At 38.4% G+C, this 21,487-nt stretch overlaps 1 protein-coding gene across 8 annotated transcripts in view; it reads left to right on the top strand.

The window, feature by feature from the left end:
• The window catches only part of EIPR1 (EARP complex and GARP complex interacting protein 1), a 105,777-nt gene that overhangs the window by 19,767 nt on the left and 64,523 nt on the right, over nt 1-21,487 (top strand). For 2 of the 8 annotated variants that reach the window (XM_054194160.1, XM_054194159.1), the window contains exon 5: nt 6,109-9,216. The exons of 5 other annotated variants lie outside the window; for them this stretch is intronic. In XM_054194160.1, the coding sequence (XP_054050135.1) occupies nt 9,156-9,216 (61 nt within the window). In that variant the 5' untranslated portion in view covers nt 6,109-9,155. The remainder of the gene's footprint in view (nt 1-6,108; nt 9,217-21,487) is intronic. One more of the 8 variants, XM_054194157.1, reaches the window with a different exon arrangement.

The following is a 21,487-nucleotide window of genomic DNA, read 5'->3' as shown; positions in this document are numbered from 1 at the left end:
AGTAACTTGTTTTTTCAAATGTGTTTAGCAGCTATTTGGTATTGTGAGCATTGTAAGAATTAGGAATGCTGTATGTTATCCCAGATTCCCTACCTGAGGGGCGAAAAAACCCACATAAATACTTGAAAGAAGTTAGGTATAAGAGGGGGAAAAAAGGGTTAAAATCTTGGGGACAGGGCAAGAAGGCTTTGTAAAATTAATACTTGAGATATCTAGATGAATTTATCCACTGTTAGTCAGTTTTGTGACATATTGATGCATCATTTTTTCCCCTCTACTGCGGCAAGACAATTGAATTAAAATAGAGGGTGGGATTTTTTTTCTTGAACGGGGTAAGATTGTTAATGACAGCTTTAAAGTAGGTAAGAATTAAGGGGAAAAATTAGTTTGGTAGTCTTCTAGCTTTAGAAGTTAAATTAGATTGTTAAAGTGCAGTATGATATAGATTAGTGGTTTGTTTTGTTTTTTTTTTTTTTTAAAGGTAAAGGGATGGATTGTTGAGAGAAGGGTACAATGTACAGAGGGTTTTGGTTGATGATAAAAGTGGTAATAAGCTAGACTGCTACAGTTACATTTTAATTGGTTAATGTTCAATCTCTGAAAACTTAGATGCAATTATTTGCTTCTGATATTTATGAATATCTTAAAGTGATGTTCAGTGAAGCAGAAACCAAGCAATTTTCTTCACAGTGGCCCAGAAATAAAATGGAGAACGCTGTATTTACTGTAAAATCCCTGTCAGAACTATTCTAGGAGCTTTACACCTTCCTTCTTTTTTGCTATTCTGACTAGTGTAGTCAGTTGACTATTCATTTTTTACTTTCTTTAAATTAAAATGTGACAGGAGTGACACTTTTAAAAAAGGGAATAAGAAAGGTGACAAAGTAATTAAGTAGATTATAGCATCTTAGTAGAAATGCACTTTTAAATATCAGAAAAGAATAATGATGGGGTGGGGTGAGGGTCAAGAATGTACCCTCCAAATAATGATATAAACCAATGAGAATAATGACACGCGAAATATAATAATAAGTTTAAAAATGGAGATAAATTAGTCCTCAAATGTGCAAGTTGGTAGCTATCCAAGAGCTCTATTCACCTGCTATGGGGAAAATCATGTCACCTGTGTATTGCTACTTAAAATTTGAAAGAAGCCTTGCTTCACTATTCAAAAGAGCATCCTAGCCTACGCTAGGATAAATTTTTCATTGTGATGAGATGAAATGCCAAAACCCTATAGATCACACTAGAGTAGAGTCACTTGGGATCTAGAAGAATGAAATCCTGACAAAGCCCTAGACCCTGTTAGAATGTGATTCATATGAAGTCTTGGTATTGCTGGAATTTCAGGCTACAGGAGGGGAAACAGGAAAGCCATTTGAATGGACTTTTAATAGTGTTCTGAGGCAGGGAGAAATGCCAACAGACTACAGTGTATGTATTTTTGTATGTAAAGTAGGTGATGGAAGCCTCAGCTCTAGGGTTGGCTGAAAAAAGTGGGATTCCTGAGTTAAGATGAAGTTGGGGAATATTTGGAAATATGTCAATTTCTGAATGATGCCCTCTTTGTCAGTCCAGTATATAGCACACTGTCATAAGATGTTTGAAAAGCGAAGTGGATGCACTGTGGTAGGTACAGGTTGTACGTGTCTTTTGTGGGTATGCATTTGTGTCTTGCTTGTACTTTGTTTCAGATAGAACTTCATTTTAATCTGCCCACCTGTTTATACATCCCTCCTCTCACCTGTCATTTTAGGATATGTTAAAATGGAGATAAACTATTTTCTGAGGACTTAGGAAGTGCTATAGAAAGTAAATTTCAGCTACATCATTAAAGGAATGGGGAACGAAGAGGGATTTTTCTGTAGGCCATATGGAGAGTTTTGCAGCCATGCCAGTTTGCTAGCAATGGATGGCTTCTTCCTGAATGACTTGGATTTGGTCTCTGCACAGCAGAATATTCAGTAAAGAGGGTGAATACTCATGATGATGTGTTTGGGGAAAACTATCATTCTAAAATATTTTTTATAAATATAACAGGAACCTTTAATCCAATAGTTTCTACTTTATTCTTTGCAGAACCTGAATATAGCTTTCATTATATCCTAGAATAGGATAAACAGAATAAAACCTCAGATTTATGCATTGCTCTGAGATACCAATGAATCGGTTTAGAATGTCATCGAGAAAGTAGTGGTTTGTTTAAATTTTGACATTATGTAATGGCTAGCTGCTTGGGTAATTACTGCGTCCTGGTACGCGTTCTACAGATGCTTAGAAGAGATGGTAAAGTTTGAGAAGTCAAAGGGTAAGGTGAAGTGGTAGGTGAAGTGACGGGGGGATACAGGGGAGGAAGTAAAGAAATGATCCAGACTAGAAACTTCGCATTGGTGGAAAATACAATTTACCTACTGAACCTCTAACTGGATCTAGGTAGCTACCTCCATTACTTTAAAGGTGAGTTTTCAGGAAGTGGTTGTGAGCAGGTACTTTGGGGTATCTCCTGCATGCGGCTGAAGGATATGCTTGGTGGGGGCAAAAGTAAATGACCATATCTCAAGAGCATAATTGTAGGCAACGCCAATGTACTGTGAACTGTCACGGATCTGATGAGGGAAATGCTTACTGAAAGACAAAGAGAAGAAAAGAAAGAAATAGTATAATTGGAAAAATAAGGAGATCCTGAAGGAAGGAAATCTCAAAACCAAACAAGGGATATGTCACTTAAAGGACAAGCATATGGCTGCAACCACTTGTAAGAAAGCAAGAAGGTACGAGGTGGTATGTAGCCTTTGGGCAATCAGTTCTGTGGAAGGCTCTGTAGGAATGTTAAAGTGGTAAGATATGACCCTCTACGTGGTAGCATTTTGTAGGTGTTTTCTGTACCATTTAGCATCCGTCAGTAGAAAAATCTATTATCGTGACTAAATGTCTGCCTGTTCTGCTTTTTGATTAGTAGTTTCTATTTTGCATTTTGTTTCTTAACTGGTGGCAACTCCCCCTACTTTCCTGAGACTTATGTTCTTCTTCCTTTCCATGCCACTTACTGAAATGATCACTGAAATAACTTGTTGATTCTTAAATTGATGAGTCTAACTTTTAGTTTTGATGCTGCTATAAGATGAACAGCAGTCTGGAGACTTCAACTTCTCTTTGTACTGTTCCAAACTATGCCGGCAAACTGAACAAGATATTTATGCTTATTGGTTTTGCAATTGTGAACTGGGTTGCAAGGGTATTTTGACAGCCACAAGAGTACTTTTATGTAATCGAAAGCTTGAAAATTAAAATGTGACATAATGGGCCACAAAAAAATAACAGCATTAAAGTCTGATGTTTGGAATGATTTGCTTTAATAATGTCAAGCATTATTAATGCTTAGGTGTGAGAGGTGTGTGTATGAGCTATATCAGCACTGAAAATGATTTAAGAAGAAAGCAGCCCTTACCTGCTAGCTTGTGAGGGATGAAACCTGCTGACTGTAGAAATCTTAACGTTGAATAATCAGTTTTTGGTATCAGACAGCTGTCTGCTCTTGTTTGTTGTTTGTTTTTTTTATCAGTATTGCTATAACGATAATTTTTGCTGGAAATTATAAACCATTGAGTAAAATAAATAGTCTCAGGATATTAGACTATTATTTTAAGGTGATATATGTATTCCAGTAGCTTGAACAGAGCCATGGCGTTGACCTAGGCACTGACTTGCAGTAGTGCCTACTGTTAGGATGCTCCCTGAGCAGCGTTGGTGGGGGCCACCTAGCACTTTGAGGCAATGATGCCCAGAGGTAGTCCAAGAATATGATGAGTAGTTGGAGTGTAGCCCCCGTCTTTCAGCTTACCCTGTAAAAAATTTGAGCTTAACTGTGTTAACTGGCCTCAGGGCTGGAGAACTGTACCTGACTGTATTTTAAGTGAGTTGCAAAAAAAATAAAGTATCTGCCATGGTTCTCCATTGCAGATTGTTATAAAATACACAGATTGTTTGTTTCAGAAAATGTATTGCAGGGAAACATGCAAGTACTTCAGAAATTAGACAAAAGACATGATAAACATATATATGAAATAAATTAAGGTCTGAAGATATGTTTGAGAATTTATGTTCTGTTGATCTCAATGGTATGATAGTTCTGTTGTGCAGCCTATTCCACAAAATTGAGAGAAATAATTTTAGAGACTGTTTGGTCCTTCTAGAGAAGAGGATGTTTTGGAACGGAGTTACCATTTTTGTATAGCGTTTATATAGTGTCTAGTGTTATGGGATGGTCATATTGTGATTAGTATTGCTAGGTATTGTGCAGGTATGTCCTAAAGAATGCTGATGAATTAGAGAAAGGCTCACACTTCTCAATTTGAAGTGAATGTTTAATTACTGGGTATTAGGCGCACACATTTATTGAGACAAAGTATGTGTCTAATGATGATAGTTGTCTAATTTATCCTAGCTCTTGCTTCTGAAGAGGATACTTTTTTGTTTTTCCTAGCTGCTTTCAGATACTAAATTCTGGAACAGAGCTCTTTGCCAGCATGGTAATTTCTGAAATTATAGAAAGGTTCTGAGTAATCTGAGGTGTAACAAATATTCATGCCTTGACTAATTAAAAGGGAATGATTCAAACTCTTAAACAGTATCAATAATTTATATAGAGTATAGTGAAGAATGGTTTCAGGAGTTGCTTGTGATTCTTTCACCTGTACTTTTCATCATTGAATGATCTTCAGCAGAACTTTGAGAGAAATTGTTCTTTTTTTAAAAAACAACCAACCAAACAAAACCATCTGACACCTTGTTCTTCACGACACTGAGACCATAGGCAGTCCTGAGGAAAGTTGCTGGTATCACGTGCCATCTGGTACTTCTGACATCCTTGAAATGTGTGAATTCAGTCTCATCAAGTACAACTAAAAAATGACAGCTATTTTGAAGGAAGTCAGTTTTTCCACAGAATGCTTTATCCTGTACTGCTTGGAGAAGAATGCTCACCAGTTATTGCTCTTAAGGTTTTCTTCTTAAAAATTCCTGTGGGAACAGAGGATGAAAGACATGTTATGTTCAACTACATGTGGAAATGCAGGGCCAAAAAGAAAGATGTGAATGTGTGTTTTCGCTAGATTTATTTATTTATTTTAAGCTGACAGTCACAAATCTTAAAAACATTAGGAAGAATACTTGTCGCCTTGTTCTTTGGATGTCTTGTGTAGTAGTTCATGAAGGAAATACTTAAACAATGTATAAAGAAAAGTGTTAGCAGGAAAATCATCCGTAAAATGTTTAAATACCCATTGATATCTGGTTACTCTTAGCTGTTACTGGAAATGCACCATCAGGTGAAGGCAAAAATTAATATTTAAATAGTTTAACTTGTATGCTTTATCTGAAACTACACTTATTGCTGTATTAACAGAACTAATATAACCGTTTGGTGTCAGTGTACAGACAAATTTAAAAATTATTTTATCCTAGTGGTGTATCAACATATCTTACCAAGCATTTGATTTAGGACTTTTGTTCCTAGTGTTCACCACCTTGCATTTGTAATATGTGTTCTAGCTGTATTTGTTACAATTTACTGATAAATGTAATACCTTTGAAACATTTTTATTTCTGAATTTGCATAAGTTTATTCCTATGGAGCTCTAGAAATGTATTAAAAATTTTGTTAAACTCTTATTTCCAGCTTTAGCAGTTTAAACAACCAAAAGAACCAATGTTCTTTTCAGTAATTTTACTTTTCAGCTAAGCCTCTTCTAACTGAACTCTCTGAAATTAGTGTCTGAAAATATGCCATTATCGGCTTCTAGCAGAGCTAAGGCTGGAGATAATACCAAGGAATGGTATGCGGAGAGGCTCTCACTTATGTTTATTGCTATAATAACCAAGGTCAGCAACTTTTGGTTTTTGCCCTGTTGGAGGGTCAGAAACAGAAGAGCGTAGAGGGGTCGCATCTGTGGGGAGGAGCAGACAGGACAGGTGACCCAAAACTGACCAACAGGGTATTCCATCCCATCTGCCCCATGCTCAGTATAAAAGCTGAGGGATGAAAGGGTCAGCTCTTTCTTCGATGGCTGCTGTCTGAGGAGGACTCTGTTTGTCTGCCTTTGATCTCAGTCCATGTGTTCCTGAATCCAGATCCGGAATCCAATTCCCATCTGTCACTGAGTTCCATCCGGGACTTTCCCAGAGCCTGCCACTGACGTGATCATCATCCTGGGAGCTCGATATGGGTTGTACATCTTGTGTATATTTCATTATTTTGTTTTTTGATATTATTATATTTTCTTTTGATTATTAATATTTCATTAAAGTAGTTTAGTTTTTCTTCAACTCTTAAGTCTCTCTCATCCTTCTCTCCCTTAAAGGGAGAAGAGCATCTGTCATTCGTTTTAGTGGCCAGCTCAGCCCAAACCATGACAAGTTATTTTTTTAATTCTATTTTCTGACTTGTGAAATAAAATTGCTTACAACCAAGAAAATGTCTCTCCAAGAAGGCATAAGCTCTGATGTTTTAAGTCCTGGGGTTTTGATACATTCAACACTGCGAATCAGAGTTCCTTCAAACTTGATCCAACTTTGTTATATCCCAGTTTCACAAATATGAAACAAATCACTACAACTATTTTGAAATTTTTAAAAAAAAAAAAAGTGGGCAAGCCACATGATCGTTTTTAATTCAATTTCACTTTGAGTGGCATACTTGCATGCTTATGGAAATGAAAATTTATTTCATACTATTGGAGATTCTTAGGCAGACTTGCTACATTACTAAGCATCTATTGTGCTGATGGCATCAGTATATGCCATTGTATCTGTTCTGCCTCGTATTTGTTGCTAATGAAACTAGAGATTTCTTTCAAAGGAGAGAAATGTGATTGCAGTCTATCAATTGCAGAGCAGTTTAAAATCTAAAACGGCTATCAGTGAAGGTTTCTCTCTTGTATATTTATAAATGCAAAAAGATTTGAAAATCAGTTTGTGAAAGGAAGAGGAGGGTGGTCACTTTTTTCTTCCATTCCCTTCATAAGAGCAAGCAAACCAAATCCTGGGTTTTTTTGTTCATCTTCTTTCAACATTTTCCCCCTTTAAATCAGAACTTGTCTTGATGACCAGTGAAACTGGCATCCCAGGGTGCGTGTGCTGATGAAGGAAGGACTATTGATCAATCCGTTTTCAGACTTTCATTTTATTGAGCAGCTACTTAGCTTCAATGACTAAGAAAAACCTGGAGGAATTTTAAATACTGTTGGGAAAAGTCAGAATGTCTTCAGTGCTGTAAATTAATCTGTGTGTGTTTCATTCCCAGTCTGTGCCTGCCTTTTGTTTTGAAATATGCCTTGTTTAAGAATTGGTTATCACAAAACCTAGTACAACTTCCTTTGTTCCCATCAACCCCCAAAGTAGAAATGGACAGGAAGAGCTGAGGTATCATTCCTATTTATCTCCGAAATAGATCATGAGGAAAGGGAACCTAATTATCTTGATTGATTATCATGGTAACCTTTGCCTGTATAGACTTAAAAATTTTCTGGAACATAACTATCTGTTCTAGTGGAAAGCCTAGAGAGCTGGGGGCGGGGGGAAGGAATGGCACAATGATCTCTTGTTTGTTAGTGTGAATTATTTTTGGTATGGAGTGGATGAGTGAGATACAGCAAGGCATTTTACCTTCATGCTGCCGTTTCTGTGAGAGTTAACCTTAAGTATATAGGAACTACCTTTACCTTTTCCTTCCAAATGGAACAGTGCCAGCCTGTTGATCAGACCAATGATTGGTTCATCTCTACCAGTATCGTGACTCCTACAGCAGCAACAGGAGACCCTATGTAGAACAGTGTAGGCAGGTAGATCTCTAATCCCTTTTGAACTAGTTAAGACTGCCTTTGGCCACAAACTTTTGTAATGTCAATTTTCGGTTTGCTACTCACTGGTTGCACTCCCCACCTTTTCTTTTTAAACTTACCTTGTATTTCAGTGAGTCCGCTTAGTTCTAAGATTGCAAGATTTGGCCTGTAATAGCAATTCTTTCATCTTACCACTGCTTTTCTGTTTCTGTAAGCGTAGGTCATGTTCTTCCCAAGGTGCTTTCCTTACAAATGAAATGGTCCTAACCTGCTGAACATCTAAGAAGACAGTTGTTGTATCATCTTCGTTTATGCTGCCCTTCTCCAACTCTGCTATGCCCTTTAGATGCAAACACCAAAATTGCACTCTCCATTGGAGATACGGGCATATCAAGTTTTTACGGGTCTGTGAAACAATCCTTTCTATTTTATTCTCAGTGCCCTTTGTAAGGACGCCCAATGTTTTGCTGACTGCTGTAGCTACTGCTGCACATTAGGTCCAGAGAACTGTCAGTCTTGACACAGAGCTTTTTTCTGAGTTGTAACTACCAGTTCTGAGTGCAGCATCATGTTGGGATGGCTTACATTATTTTTTTTTTCCTACATGCATTAACTAACTTTCGTATACAGAGAAGCTCATGTGTTGGTTCTTCTGACCACCAATTTTCTGGAGTCCTTCGGTTGTTCTCACCTTTGGCAAGGCATGGAATTACCTGAAAGGGTCAATTCCTGTAAGACTAGGAGTTGACACCGTGACACTAGTAATACTGTTTGGGGGAGCTCACGGTGGAATGCCTCTTCTGTTTTTAACTTAAGCCTTTCAGAAAAATCCTTGTGTTAAGTCCATGGGATAAAGCTAGATGAATTCCTCTCACTAGGAAGAGGGAAAAATGAAATTTAAAAGCAAAATCTCTATCAAGAGTAACAATAGTGAGGTTTTTTTTTTTAATTCACGTTGTTACCACTGCAACAAAAATAGATATTATGTGTAAAATGAGTGACTAACAAAAGCAGCACTCTTAAAGTTGTTTAAAAACCTTTCCCAGACCATTTTGAAATTAAATACTTGAAAAATAATTTTCTATGTTGCTGTCATCTTCTGTGTTTTTCTTCTGCCTCTGCTTCTCTTAAGAATTAAATTTCTTATTAAAATCTGTTGAAATATATGTGGAAACTGATTTATCTTCCCAGTGCAAATCTGTTTTTCAACTCCTACAAAAATAGGTCCTGCACTTCCATTGCATGTAGGGACACACAGAGCCACCAGAGGGCAAAAGAAAGAGTGAATGGAGAAGGCTGTTATCTGCAGCTTTACACATGTGGGCAGGCACGCGTGCAAGCACACATCTTGCTTTCCTGCATTCTTTCTCCAAACAAGGTAGGTGCCAATGTGCAGCGGTCATGAAGACTCAATATAAATAGCTTGGGGTGGTAGATCCAGAACATACAGACATACAAACACAAAACTGCTCTTCAGTTTTGATGAAAAGGAAGATAAAGTTTGCATTGAAAATACATTAATTTTAGACGTTAGATCTGCTATGAGTTATGGCTCTCTGGTGCATTGCGCTTATGACACAGTAAACTTGTGTATTAAAAAAAACTTCCTGCAGAGAAAATTCATCAGTAAGGGTATTGGAAATAATGCTGCTGGTGATGCTTTCAACTGCTTAGTATTGAAGACAGCAGGTGATGCTGAATTCATTCGTTTCACTTTCCTTTGCTGTAGTGAAAACAGTCCATGTAGGGAAGTCATTGGTACAGCTGTGTGACATGCTACGGCCATTAAAATGGGGAGGGAAGTCGAATGCATCTCTCTAAATATTCCCCAGCGCTCTTCTCAGCGGTAGTGGTGGGATGTACAGAAGAAAGTTTATTCACATAGTTTGAGGGAAGAAATAAATGTGCTTGGTGTTCTCCTAAAGTTCGTTGTAGCTTGTCCCTGTTGTTTTTCTAGGAATTCTAACTGTTATATGTAATTTGTAGTGTTCTTTTCGAAGTACTTTTCAATAAGCTTTTAAATGAAATGATTGGCTATCTGAGCATATGATGGAAAACCACTACAGAAGTCATGAATGGCTTGAGAAATCGTTGCATGTTAATTGCTATTCAAGTTTGAAGGCCTCTGTGCATAGATGTATATTGAGTGCAGTCCAAATGACAGGTAACATAACATAAACCTTAGTCTGTGCTGTAATCATATTCATATGTAACACTGCTGTAGGAATCAAGCTCAGTAGTGTCTCAGCCGGCGCGTAAGAGCAGATACATAGGGAAAAGTGTAAGAACTGGAGGAGTGTATATAATATAATTAACTTGAAGCACAGATACTTGTTATCCCTTGATTTAGGATTTCATTTTTATTTGACAACCATTATCAGGATAATTGTAACATTTGTGCTATGAAGCAAAACAGAACTAATGTCAGAAAGAAGAGGGAGGAGAAAAAAAAAAATGACTGAAATTGAAGTATTGCAGGATGGTCATGATGTTGAAAAGAGTGCTTCTAAAATACAGGAAGTGGATAAAATGCTTCTGAATTAGACCTGTCACTGGGAGAGAATCTGTTGAATTATCAGGCTGTTCTATCCTTCAGCATTAGAAGGTTTCATTCTCCTCCCCCCCCCTTTTTTTGAGCTTAGAACAAGAAAAGACGTTTTCCTTCTCCAATTTCAAATCGCTTTTTAACTCAAAATTTTCAAATACTGAACTGAACTAGTATAATAAACTGAAAGAAAACGTGTTCTTTCTTAATCTCCAGTCAATGTTATTGTTGCAGTAAATAACATTTTGCAGATACACATAAGGTCTTACAGTATGTCTTTAGGCATTCTTGTCCAACTAGCTTGTTAAATAAGCGAAACTTAGAAGCTTGCTTTTCTCCGGTTTGTATTAAACTTCAGAGTTATTCCCAAATCATGCAAGTGAAACCAAGTATACTGGGCAAGTTCCTTCCAGTGAATGTTAAGACACTTTGCAATTTCATTTCTTCTGCATTATGTTTTCTGTGCCCTTTTTTCTGATATGGAAAGATAGCCTGTTTTAGTTTCTCCGTATCCCATCTTTCTTGGAAAGCTGGAGAGGCAAAAGGAGAGTCACTTGCTTGATAGACTCTCTCTTAAGAGAACGCTAAAGACCTTTTTTTTTTTTTTCTTCTCTTACTGACTTTCATCAACACCAAAATTTAAGTCCTAGCCATATCTTAAATATTTAGCAAATTGATATTTTTTGATAGAGTAGCAAATCTGGAGTTCAATCTAGTCATCTGATAGACTAAATCTGTCGACTATTCTCTACAGTGCTTATGTGAAAACTTGTTAAAATGTTTTGAAGACCTATAATTCGAGGGTTTTCTCCTAATTTTAGGTGATAGTTTGCATCCTTAAATATCTTGTGTGAGTGTTTTTTTTCAAAGGAAAATGTGATTATATTGACTTAATGTGTCATCAAGCAAGCATCAACGCTTCTGACCATTAAACATAGAACTTAAGAACCACTGCAGATGTTTCTACTACTGTAGCTACCAGAGTGACAGATAGCTACAGGGAGTATGAGAATTTGAGTTTAATGTTTATGTGCCTTTTCTGGCATTTGTGAAGCCTATTTTGCAACTCAGCATAGTTTTATGATGTCCATTGTGGGTGCATGTGCCATCTAGTAGACTAACAGCGCTTCTCCACTGTTTAAGAATCAGGATAATTCAGGTTGTAAGAAATGCCAGAGTGTTGTTAGGGATGTTCGACTAGAATTCAACGTCCTACCTGAAGCGGAATCAGCAATGATATCAAACCAGGTTTTTCAGGGCCTTATATGGATGGTTGTTTTCTTATGCTTAACTGGAATTTTCTTTATTTCAACTTGTGCCTGTTGCTTCTTGCCCTGTCACTGCGTGCTACTGAGAGAGTTTGACTCGGTATTTTTTTAGTTTCTAACATCACTATTTTTTCAGATTAGTGAGACTCACGCTATGCCTTCCCTTTTTTAGTCTCCAATACCATGATCATCTCTGTGGCTTTCACCTGCACTGGCTCCAGTATGTCCACATTTCTTTTGTACTGGGGAGCCCAGAACTGGATGCAGTACTCCATATGTGATCTGTCCATAACTGAGTAGAGGGGAAGGATCACATGCCTTGACCTGCTGGTGATGATCTGTCTAATACAGCGCAGGAGGCTGTTGGCTTTCTTTGCCACAAATGCGCATCTGATTCGGGTTCAAATTGTTGCCACCAGAACCCCCAGGGCCTTTTCTGCAGAGCTGTTCTCCAGCTGGTCAGCCCCCAGTGTGTCCTGGAGTACGGAGTTATTCCTCCCCACGCGCAAGGCCTCGTGTTTCACTTTGTTGAACTTCATGAGGTTCCTGTTGCTCCAGTTCTCCAGCCTGTTGCAGTTCCTCTGAGGTTCCCTGAGGTTGTTAATGAAGGTGACAAATGGTATTGGCCGCACTGTCAGCACCTGGCTTACACCACTAATGACTTGCCTCCAGACGGATTTCATGCTACTGATCACAATCCTTTGAGAATGGCAGTTCAGCCGCTTTTCATCCCACTGCTTTGTCCACCTGCACTTCATCAGCTAGTCTGTGAGGATGTTATGGGAGACTGTACCAAAGACTTGTTAAAGTAAACATCGTCAACTACTCTCCCCGTGGTTACCAAGCCTGTATTTTCAATTTAATTTTCATTGCAGTCTCTTCCTAGGGACTGAGGGTGTGGCTGATGAGTGTGTAGATTCTCCTTCTTGCCCATCTTAAAGATAGGAAAGACATTTACTTTCTTCAAGTCCTCAGGAACCTCTCCCCGTCACCATGACCTTTCAAAGATAGTTGAAAGTGGTCTCATAATTACATTGGCCAGCTTCCTCAGCTCTTGTGGATGCATCCACTCAGGTTCCATTTGTTTAAATATTCCCTAACTTGATGCTCCTCTGTGGAGGGTGAGTCTTTATTGCTCCAGACTTTCCCACTGGTCTTGGGGGCCTGGGATCCCTGAATCCTGCTTGTCCGGATGGACCGTTCTTGAGCTTGGAGGAGGTAAACCTTGAAAATCAGCCTGCTCTTCTGGATCCCTTTTCTCTCCAGGACCATCTCCCATGGGATTCTTTGAAGGTGATCCCTGACCAGGCCAAAGTCTGCTCTCCTGAAACTCAGGGTGATGTGTGATTCTGCTGTCTGCCTTGTTCCTTTGTGTCAAGGAATAAGACGAACTTCTCCATCCCATGATTTTTATAGCTCAGGCTTCCCCCAGCCTTCACATGTCTGACCAGTTCTTTGATATTTGTAACTGTGAGGTCCAGTAGAACACCTCCCTGTTGTCTCAATGATCACTGCTATTAGTTGCCATCAATGTATTGCAGAAACCTCCTGTATCCTGCTGCATTTCCTTTGCAGTAGACACTGAGATGGTTAAAGTCCCACATGAGGACCAGGGCCTATGAATATGAAGCTCCTTCTTTTTGTCTGAAGGCTGATGTAGCAGACACCAACTGCAATATCGCCACGTTGGTCTACCTTCTAATCCTAAACCATATGCTGTCAGCCGGCCCCCATCCCTCCACAGAGCTCCATGCGCTCTACTTGCTGTTGTCCATAAAGGGCAGTTCTCCCTTCTCACCTTCCTGATCTGTGCCTCCTAAAGAGCCATGCCTCTCTGATCCCAGTAAGATTGTACATCCCAATAAGATTCCACATTTGGAATAAACATAAGGCATATTTGGTCAGTACTCGCAAAGAAATTGTATCCAGTCTCTGAACTGAAGATTTGACTGTGGGATGGCTTAGGACTTAGAAAAACCCACCAAGGCTTTTTTGAGTTTGATTTTCTTTGGTTATATTTTCATTATTTTTCTTCTTAGATTATAAGCTTTTTAGGGAAGAGCTATGTGTCCTTTTCCACTCAAGTCCAAGAAAAAGAAAAGCCTGTGGTGGAGTTTCTCTCCTATGAGTAATTCAGAGCTGCTAACAAATGATTAGAATGCTAGTCGTTAGTAGCTGACTAGCAACAATGTATTGTTTGAATGCCCCAAGTTGAGAAAACTCCTGACTAGCATAGGGCAATATTTATTTATTTTTTTTTCTTTCTCTGGACTTTCTGGGTGTGCTAGACATCAGGTTAGTGGAACTAAGAAAACCCAGACATAAATAACTTACTTTTCTTGTATTAGTGAAACTCTCTTTTTTATTGTAGCATTTGTAACTGACTTCATGAACAGAAAATCAAATGATACTGTGTCTAGCTAGTAATTATTTATAATTATTTTCTTCCATTAATTGCTTGTGCTTGATGTGTGAGCATATCTGAAAGTTAACTACCCAAATTGGACAGATAATGTAAAGATATAAGCAGATTATGACTCTTGAGATCTAAACTCTGAATCACAAGTTATTGCTGGCAGAAAGTTTGTGTGTCGATAGTGGCCACGCATCTGGGTTTTGGTTGAGGGAAAGAACAAAGTGGAGACTGTGAAAGGCTGGTATAAGGGGTAGTGGATCTGCCTTTTCAAATCAAGCTAATGGTTAGAATTTTGTCCACCAAGCCTGAGACAGCCACATAAACTGCTGATATTGGTTATAGTGATATTTGTCCTGTTTGAAGTAGACTTCCAGGAACTGTCGAGTCATCATATTTGTTTTTGGAACTCCTATGGAGTAGAATGGGAATGCTAAAGGTAATTTAGATATGTCATTGACTATGCAACTCTCTAGTAAGGCGACTGATTCGATCGGGGGATAAGTGGTTTGCAGTTCCCACTAACATGTTAAGGAGTCCGGTGTTTTAATACCTCATGAAACATCAAGTGGGAAACTCGGTGCATTGCTGTCGTCTAGCCCTACTTAACTGACAGCTGCCGTGGCTGCTTTGGTGATGAAAGTGAGTGCCTCCATGAGACTCCTGCTTTCTCTTTGCCCCTTTTTTGTGCGTGTAAAAGTATGAACGTTGATAATGGCATTCAGCTTCAGTAGCCTTAGTGATGATGGAAACCAACATATAAATATGATTCATTGGCTTTTATTGGTGTATGGTGCAGCTCTCCTCAGCACAGGGTTAAATCTCACAGTGCTTTTTATACGGCCAGGTGATGCCTTGCTTCTTGTATGGCTCCCACTGTTGTGGTTACGGTGTGCTGGTCGTAACAATAGCAGGAAGATTATCGCAACCAAACAAAAGTGTGTAGTTAGTGCTAGTTTCTCTGTGCTTTTCTACCCTGTTAAAATACCTGGAGAGATATGTCTTAAGCTATCAAACAAGCCGTAAGTCGTTGTTGTGACTGATGAGATCTAGTCATGTGAAGCATCAGAAAGAAAGCATGCCTATTTGTGCTGCTGAGCAGCTCTCACAGTATTGCAGCCAAATTCTGCCTGAAGAGCAAAGTTCAGCTCATCGATATAGCGATGGTTGCAGTTCTTCTCTTGGCAGAGTTCCAGAAATGCAGTCAGTAAATTTTGAGCTCCCTCGAACAGATGTATATTTGCAGAGCGTATCCCCCCAAAAAGGTATGTTGCTGGAACACTGTCTCACATTACCTCTAGGTAGCATAAGAAACATCAGACTACAAAAAAAGTGCAATTTATGCCTTCTCCAATTTTTCAGCCTGCTGACTGACTGCTTTCTGTGGGTTCTGTCTCCTGTTTCCGTATGATGTGATGGATATACCCCACGCCCACACACACTGTTAGATCATCCTCTCTGCGTTACTGTCCAGCACATGAGGTTTTTAAAACCTTGACAGACATCCATATATACAATGCAAACATGGGAGCCTGTTGTCCAAGAGACCTAAGCTGTATCTGTGCAGTAAATGTGAATTTATGGTCACCTGTGATGTGCATGCTAACAAGAAGGCTGCTGTTAGACAGTGGTTTCCACAGGTCGGAGTAATGGGACAACAGCTAAGTATGGAAGATGTCCTGCAATAAATATGTCTGGATTGTTGCATGTTACTGTTTTTCTACTAATTGTTTCTACTTTTGGTTCCACTTGAAAACACATTTGTTTTAGGGTACAGAGTGAGCTGCTGTTAGGTTTCCACGTTTATATTTTTCAAAAATCAAAGGCTGTCTTTTTGTAGCTAAAAAGTGCATCTAAGCGATGGAAAGGAAAGTTAAAGTGCCTACAACTCTTTATTCCTACGTATATCTCACCCCATGTATTTCAGAAAAATGTAAAATGAAAGACTACACAAGCTTTTGACACAAAACATGAAATTCTTAACCCAGGAAAAGAATGCTGTGTTGTTTTTCCCCTCTTCTTTTGCCTGTGAAGGACACGTTGTCAAATGAATGGAATACGGTTTATCTTTTTATGAATTGACTAAAAAGGCTGCAAGGTCATCCTCTTAAAAAAAGATGCGTGCTTGCACCATTTTAGTCTTTATTTCTTCATTTTATTAAACTAGGAGAAGGATGTTTACATTCATTAATAAGGAAGAGTGATAACTCTGTTTGTCAATGTTAAGAAGGAGGCTTCTGAACACTAGCTGCTTGTTCCTGTCATACCGAGAGCATTAATGGGCACCAGCTGGGCTGTAGCTATAGCAGCTTCACCACTTCAGCCTCACACAGCGAGAGCTGCTGTGGCAACGCTGCAGAAGGGCCTCCTGTGCAGATTTAGGAAGTATACACTTCAGTTGTTGTTCCCTGGGCAACAGAATAACTGCAGCCAGCTGGCTTTGCACCACCTGAGCTGATCAAAGAGCAAACCCTGTCAGGCGCTGATACTTCAGCTCCTCCAGCTTCAGTGTGAATGTCTGCAGGCAGTGATGTAGGAAGCATTGTCATTCGGGTTTCAAGGTTAAACACAGGGGAATGAAGTAGAATGACAGCAGAAAGTAAAATGAAAACATCATTCCTGTAGATACTACCATCTGATTTGTATAGCTATTGATTACATAGAATTAATTTTAAAATACTGAAATGATTGAAAAAAAATAAATTGAAATGATTCAATTGAAATTATTCAATTGAAAAATTGGAATGATTCAAAAAGAGAACAGGAAACTAGCAATGACTGCTTGAATACATTCTTTTGGGAGAAAGAAAAACAATCAAGGGTGATTTATCATATGTGTTTAGTTAAGGAAGACCATAAAGAATGATTGAAAACAAAGATTAAAAATGCTTTGTAAAATGATATAATTAGGGAGGACTGAGCAGAGCTGGATCTGGTCTGCTTTGGGTGACTGCTGTAAGCTTCTGACAGGTCAAGACTGTGGTTGTTATATATGTCAGAACATACCTCAGTGGCATGGTAGGTTTTATTCAGCAAGTGGCGCCAGAAGAATGGAAGGTAGATGATTAAACAGCAGTGAACTGTAATGTCGGCTGATGTGGACCGGTATAGTTGGGATCAAAACACAATTGAGTCTGTTGGATGAGCGAGTGGAAGGGGCAGGTGGTAGTATTTCTTGTATGTCCGTTTATTCTTACACTTTTCCCATTATATTATGGCAACACCTGCTTAACGCTTTGCTTAAGAGGGGGATTAACCTCTTAAAATCCTGTTTTAAACTTTGTTATCAAACAATAAAGATTGGTATTGGTTTTAATCACTACTCTTAAAATAAGTTTATCCTTTTTTTTTGTTTTTTTCTTCTTTTTTCCTAATGTCTCTATTTACTGCCTGTAAAAGATACTAACTTGACTTTTAGAGAAACTACTCCAGTGGGTGAACTGGTGGCAGGCAGAACAAGGGTAAGCAATAGTCCTTACTGACTTTTGTCAAGTTCTGGGTGTGCCTCAGTCCTGAGGCACCTGAAAGAGGAGGGCAAACGGAGCTGGTGGGTTTCTCCAGGTACCCAGACCTCTTCTGTGCTGAAACTGCAGAGTATTGATTAGTATCTGCACTTTTGATGAGGATTTGTTTTATATATTCCGTATATTCCTTTTTGTTTTTCTGTTTTGTATTTGTTTTAGTAAAATTTGACTAATGGAAGGTTTCCAAAATAGTTTCAGGTGGGGTTTTTTGTTGGTTTTGTGTTGTTTGTTTTTTTTTTTTTCATTCTGTTAAAACTCAAACCATCAAGCTTTTAAGTAGAATAGTTTCTCTAAATTCCTTACCAAAAAAACATATTTATGGAGGGAGATTTCAGTAAAGGGATTCAATGTGAGAAGACAATGAAATGATTGGGTTGTTTTCAATTGGAAAATCACTTAGAAATCCAACATAACAAGTATGGCTTTTTGGTCTCAATAATATAAAAGCAAATAGAGGTCTAAGTGAGAACACTTAGTCTCTACAGTGACAAACTAGACTGCATCTTTCTTGTTCATCTGTTCTGATTTATTGCATCAGTTGCACAGATATCAGTTGGTTTCTTAGTGTGTTTACTGAGGTTATGTGTTAACGTCCTTTTTATAGCTGTTATTTATTAAAGAGAATAAACAGTATCTTTCAAGAAGTCCGTATAAACAGATTTTCATGGCAATTGGTGTTCGGTTGAATTCTTTGTAGATTTGGAGTCCGTGGTATTTTCAGAAGGAATCTTTATAATAATTCTAAATGAGTTAAAATTTTAGTTTCTTCTCTCTGAATCTGGAGACTTGGCAGAGCTCACTTCTTTCACTATCTGTCTTTAACTGTGAGAAATGCTGAAGCAAAATCAAGGATTGTGTGAAGTGCATAGGCAAACCCTTCTAGCTTAAAAATCTACAAATTCATTAAAAACTGTAATTTTCCACAAGGGCAGGAATGACTTTCATTGTCCTGAGCAAATGTAGTGCATCTGGAATCAGCAGCCTGTGTTCTTATGTCCACACTTTTCTTTTTGCATCTAGTTCTGAAATGATTGTATAGTTGTTAAGGAATGTCTGCTGGCTATTGCGTTCCAGCGGCAACGATAGAGTGAATTGATCTGTTGTGTGTGACATAACTCTATAAAGGAGTAGTGAGTACTTGTAGTTAATGTTACATATGTGTTTCTTTTCAAACTCTCATTAATAACTTCGTGTTATGTTTACCTTTCAGACAGATTTTTTTTTTTTTCCCCAGGCTTATTTCTTTCTGCAAGGCTATTACTAGAAGTTGGAGCAACTCTCTAAAGGGAACAGTGTTTGGAGGAAGATAAACGGGATACTTCACCTGTCTACAATTTTTACTTTTTTTCTGTGTTGGAACAGCTGGTAGTAGAAAGCTGAAAATTGTCATGGAAATAGCCCTCATTGAGAAGTCCTTTGGAGTGCCGCAGTGAAAATTGGTATCGATTTGACCAAGTTGTGACCCTTTGCAAATTGCACGCTCTGCATGCAGAGACTTTTCTCACTTGCCCGACTTGTAAAGTAGACATCTAAAGAGGGCCTTGTGCTCTGTAGCAGTGGTTATCTCTCTTAGGCTTTGGCTGAACTTGCCAAAGTTTGTTTCCTGCGGTTGGTTACTGCAGCCTCGTTGCTGCCAGCGTCATGTATAGTTGCTTCCTAACTCAACCCTGTCAAAATGCAGGATTATTTGCTTATTCCTTGAATTCTGGTTTGCTTATTTGTAAGCCTGGCTCATTTCAACAGAACCAGGTAGATGAAACTGCGTATCGTCGCTCTAGCAGGTGGTATCCTCTGCCCAGGAGATGGTATTAATGAACCTGGGGAAACAGCGTGTAACAGGGGGTTATTGCAGTTGGAACAGTACATCCAGCTCCATCCTTACCTATACCTAACAAAAGGGAGACTGAAGGTGCACGATGAATTAGACAAGGAATTTCTCTTGAGTAACAAATGTGGCAAAGAATAAACATTCAGATGTTCTCTATGAGAGTGTAACTCAGGTTCACAAGACAGGTTCAATAGTGCTTAGTTAAACCCACTAACGTTTTTATTAATACACTCAGTAATAAGACTACAGCAGAAACTAGCTTAACCTTAACCATTGTTTTCTGCACTGGTGCTGTGACGTAAATAAAAATTCTGTTTTCAAAATGAGGTAGGGATGGAAAAGTGGTTTTCAAATATGCAAATATCTTTAAGGAAGGCTTAGAAGTATGACTTAAATAGACACTATGCTTTTCTTTCTTTTACAGAATAACTGGCATTATCATTTAAATATTACATTCATATTGGTCTCTTAAGAAATAATACCAGAGGTGGTAGATAAAAAGATTGTCATTTTGTATGTATGTGTGCAGTAGGATGATGTGAAGATAGTAAAAGAAGGAAAAATCTGGAGTGTCTCTTTGCCTGTAGGTATTCTAGGTAAGCAATGGCACTACAGCGGTGGTAGTTCTTAAATTTTAATGTGATCACTTGGGAAATAAGGCTGTATGGGTAATTCCACAAATACCGTGTACTGCTAGTGATCTTGTCATACAGCCATGAGAAGCTTGTTGTGGGACTTGGATTTCTGTGCAATGAGAGTTATCTTGTGTCTATGGGTTCTTGTAGGTTTGTTGCTAGTAGTTATTTGATTAAGAGGAATTGTGACCCACAATAAAAGCTCTGCTCCCTCTGTCATAACAGAGTGACACTTAACACTCGGCACTAGCGTTTGCCCTCTTTTGCCAGGGAGAAAGTGGTATCTTTTTAAAAGTTCCTTATATAAAGGGAAATTAAGTCTTGCTTAAGGCCAGTCATATCTAAAATTACTTCTATGGGAGGCCATGGCAATTCCATTTTGTTTTCACGCATCTGGGAATTAATAAAATGTCAGAACTGCAGATAAGTACATAAAAAGTGCAAGGAGAAATTAATAGTGCCCTGAATCAAGTCTCTGCTCTACAGATTTCAGCCACACATCTAATTCCAGAATCCGTCCAAAGTTTAAAATTAGAATCTGAAGATTTGCAATGCACATGCAGTTGTTCATGATGGATGGTCATTCAACAGCTGGAAAGTGGTCTGTCATTTTCCATGAGCATCTTCAAACCCAGCTGAAAGCAGAGGATGCCTGTGCTGTGTTGAGCGGTTTGGTGCGTGTTGGCTTTTAGTATTGTACCTTTCTGATTCATAACAAATTTTATCCTTCACCACCAGTCCTGATGAGGTGAAACAGGTATGGAATGGCACAGAATTCTGCATGTGAAATTCTGTGCCTTCAGACCCTTTTACTGTTACTGGTTGTTTACAAGAATATCTGTTATGAGCGGAAGTGGAGGGAAGAAGCTTGTTTTATACATGTACAACAGTAATCTGAGAAGAAACTTTTACTAAATACCAAAATGTAGTGAATGTAGGTCATGGGAAGGAAGTAATATTTTTGTATTTATAGTGAAAAGAAGTGACAGCTACCTCACTGAGCCTTTTTTATGTTAGTTAAAAAGACAGGTGTGGTTTTTTTTCTATTTCTGTAAATATGGACAGAAGAAAATAACAATTCCACTATTTGAGAAAGAATGAATGACTGCTGTGCTATTGGGATCCCTAGTAAGTTTGACAAGTATCCTAAATTTTAGAATTGTGTTTTAAAGATATGTGCTAATATGTAAGACTTAGAGCATTTTTTTAATGGTAAAAATTGAATATTAAAAAAAACCGCCTAACATACTACATAATAACAGCCATTAATACAGAAATCTTCTGTGCTCAAATTACATTTCAAAAAGATAAGATTCTCTTGTGTTTTGGAAGAGCAAATGGCATCTGATACATGTGATATCATCAGAGCAGCTGAACAGCTTTCCAGAGAGGACACTATATGCTGGGCTCCAAGGGATGGCTTAGATAGGTCTGCC

The sequence above is a fragment of the Rissa tridactyla genome, chromosome 3, assembly GCF_028500815.1.
Source record: "Rissa tridactyla isolate bRisTri1 chromosome 3, bRisTri1.patW.cur.20221130, whole genome shotgun sequence".
In the NCBI taxonomy this organism is placed as follows: Eukaryota; Metazoa; Chordata; class Aves; order Charadriiformes; family Laridae; genus Rissa; species Rissa tridactyla.
Note: the sequence above shows the minus strand (reverse complement) of the source record. Positions and strands in the feature narration are given on the sequence as shown.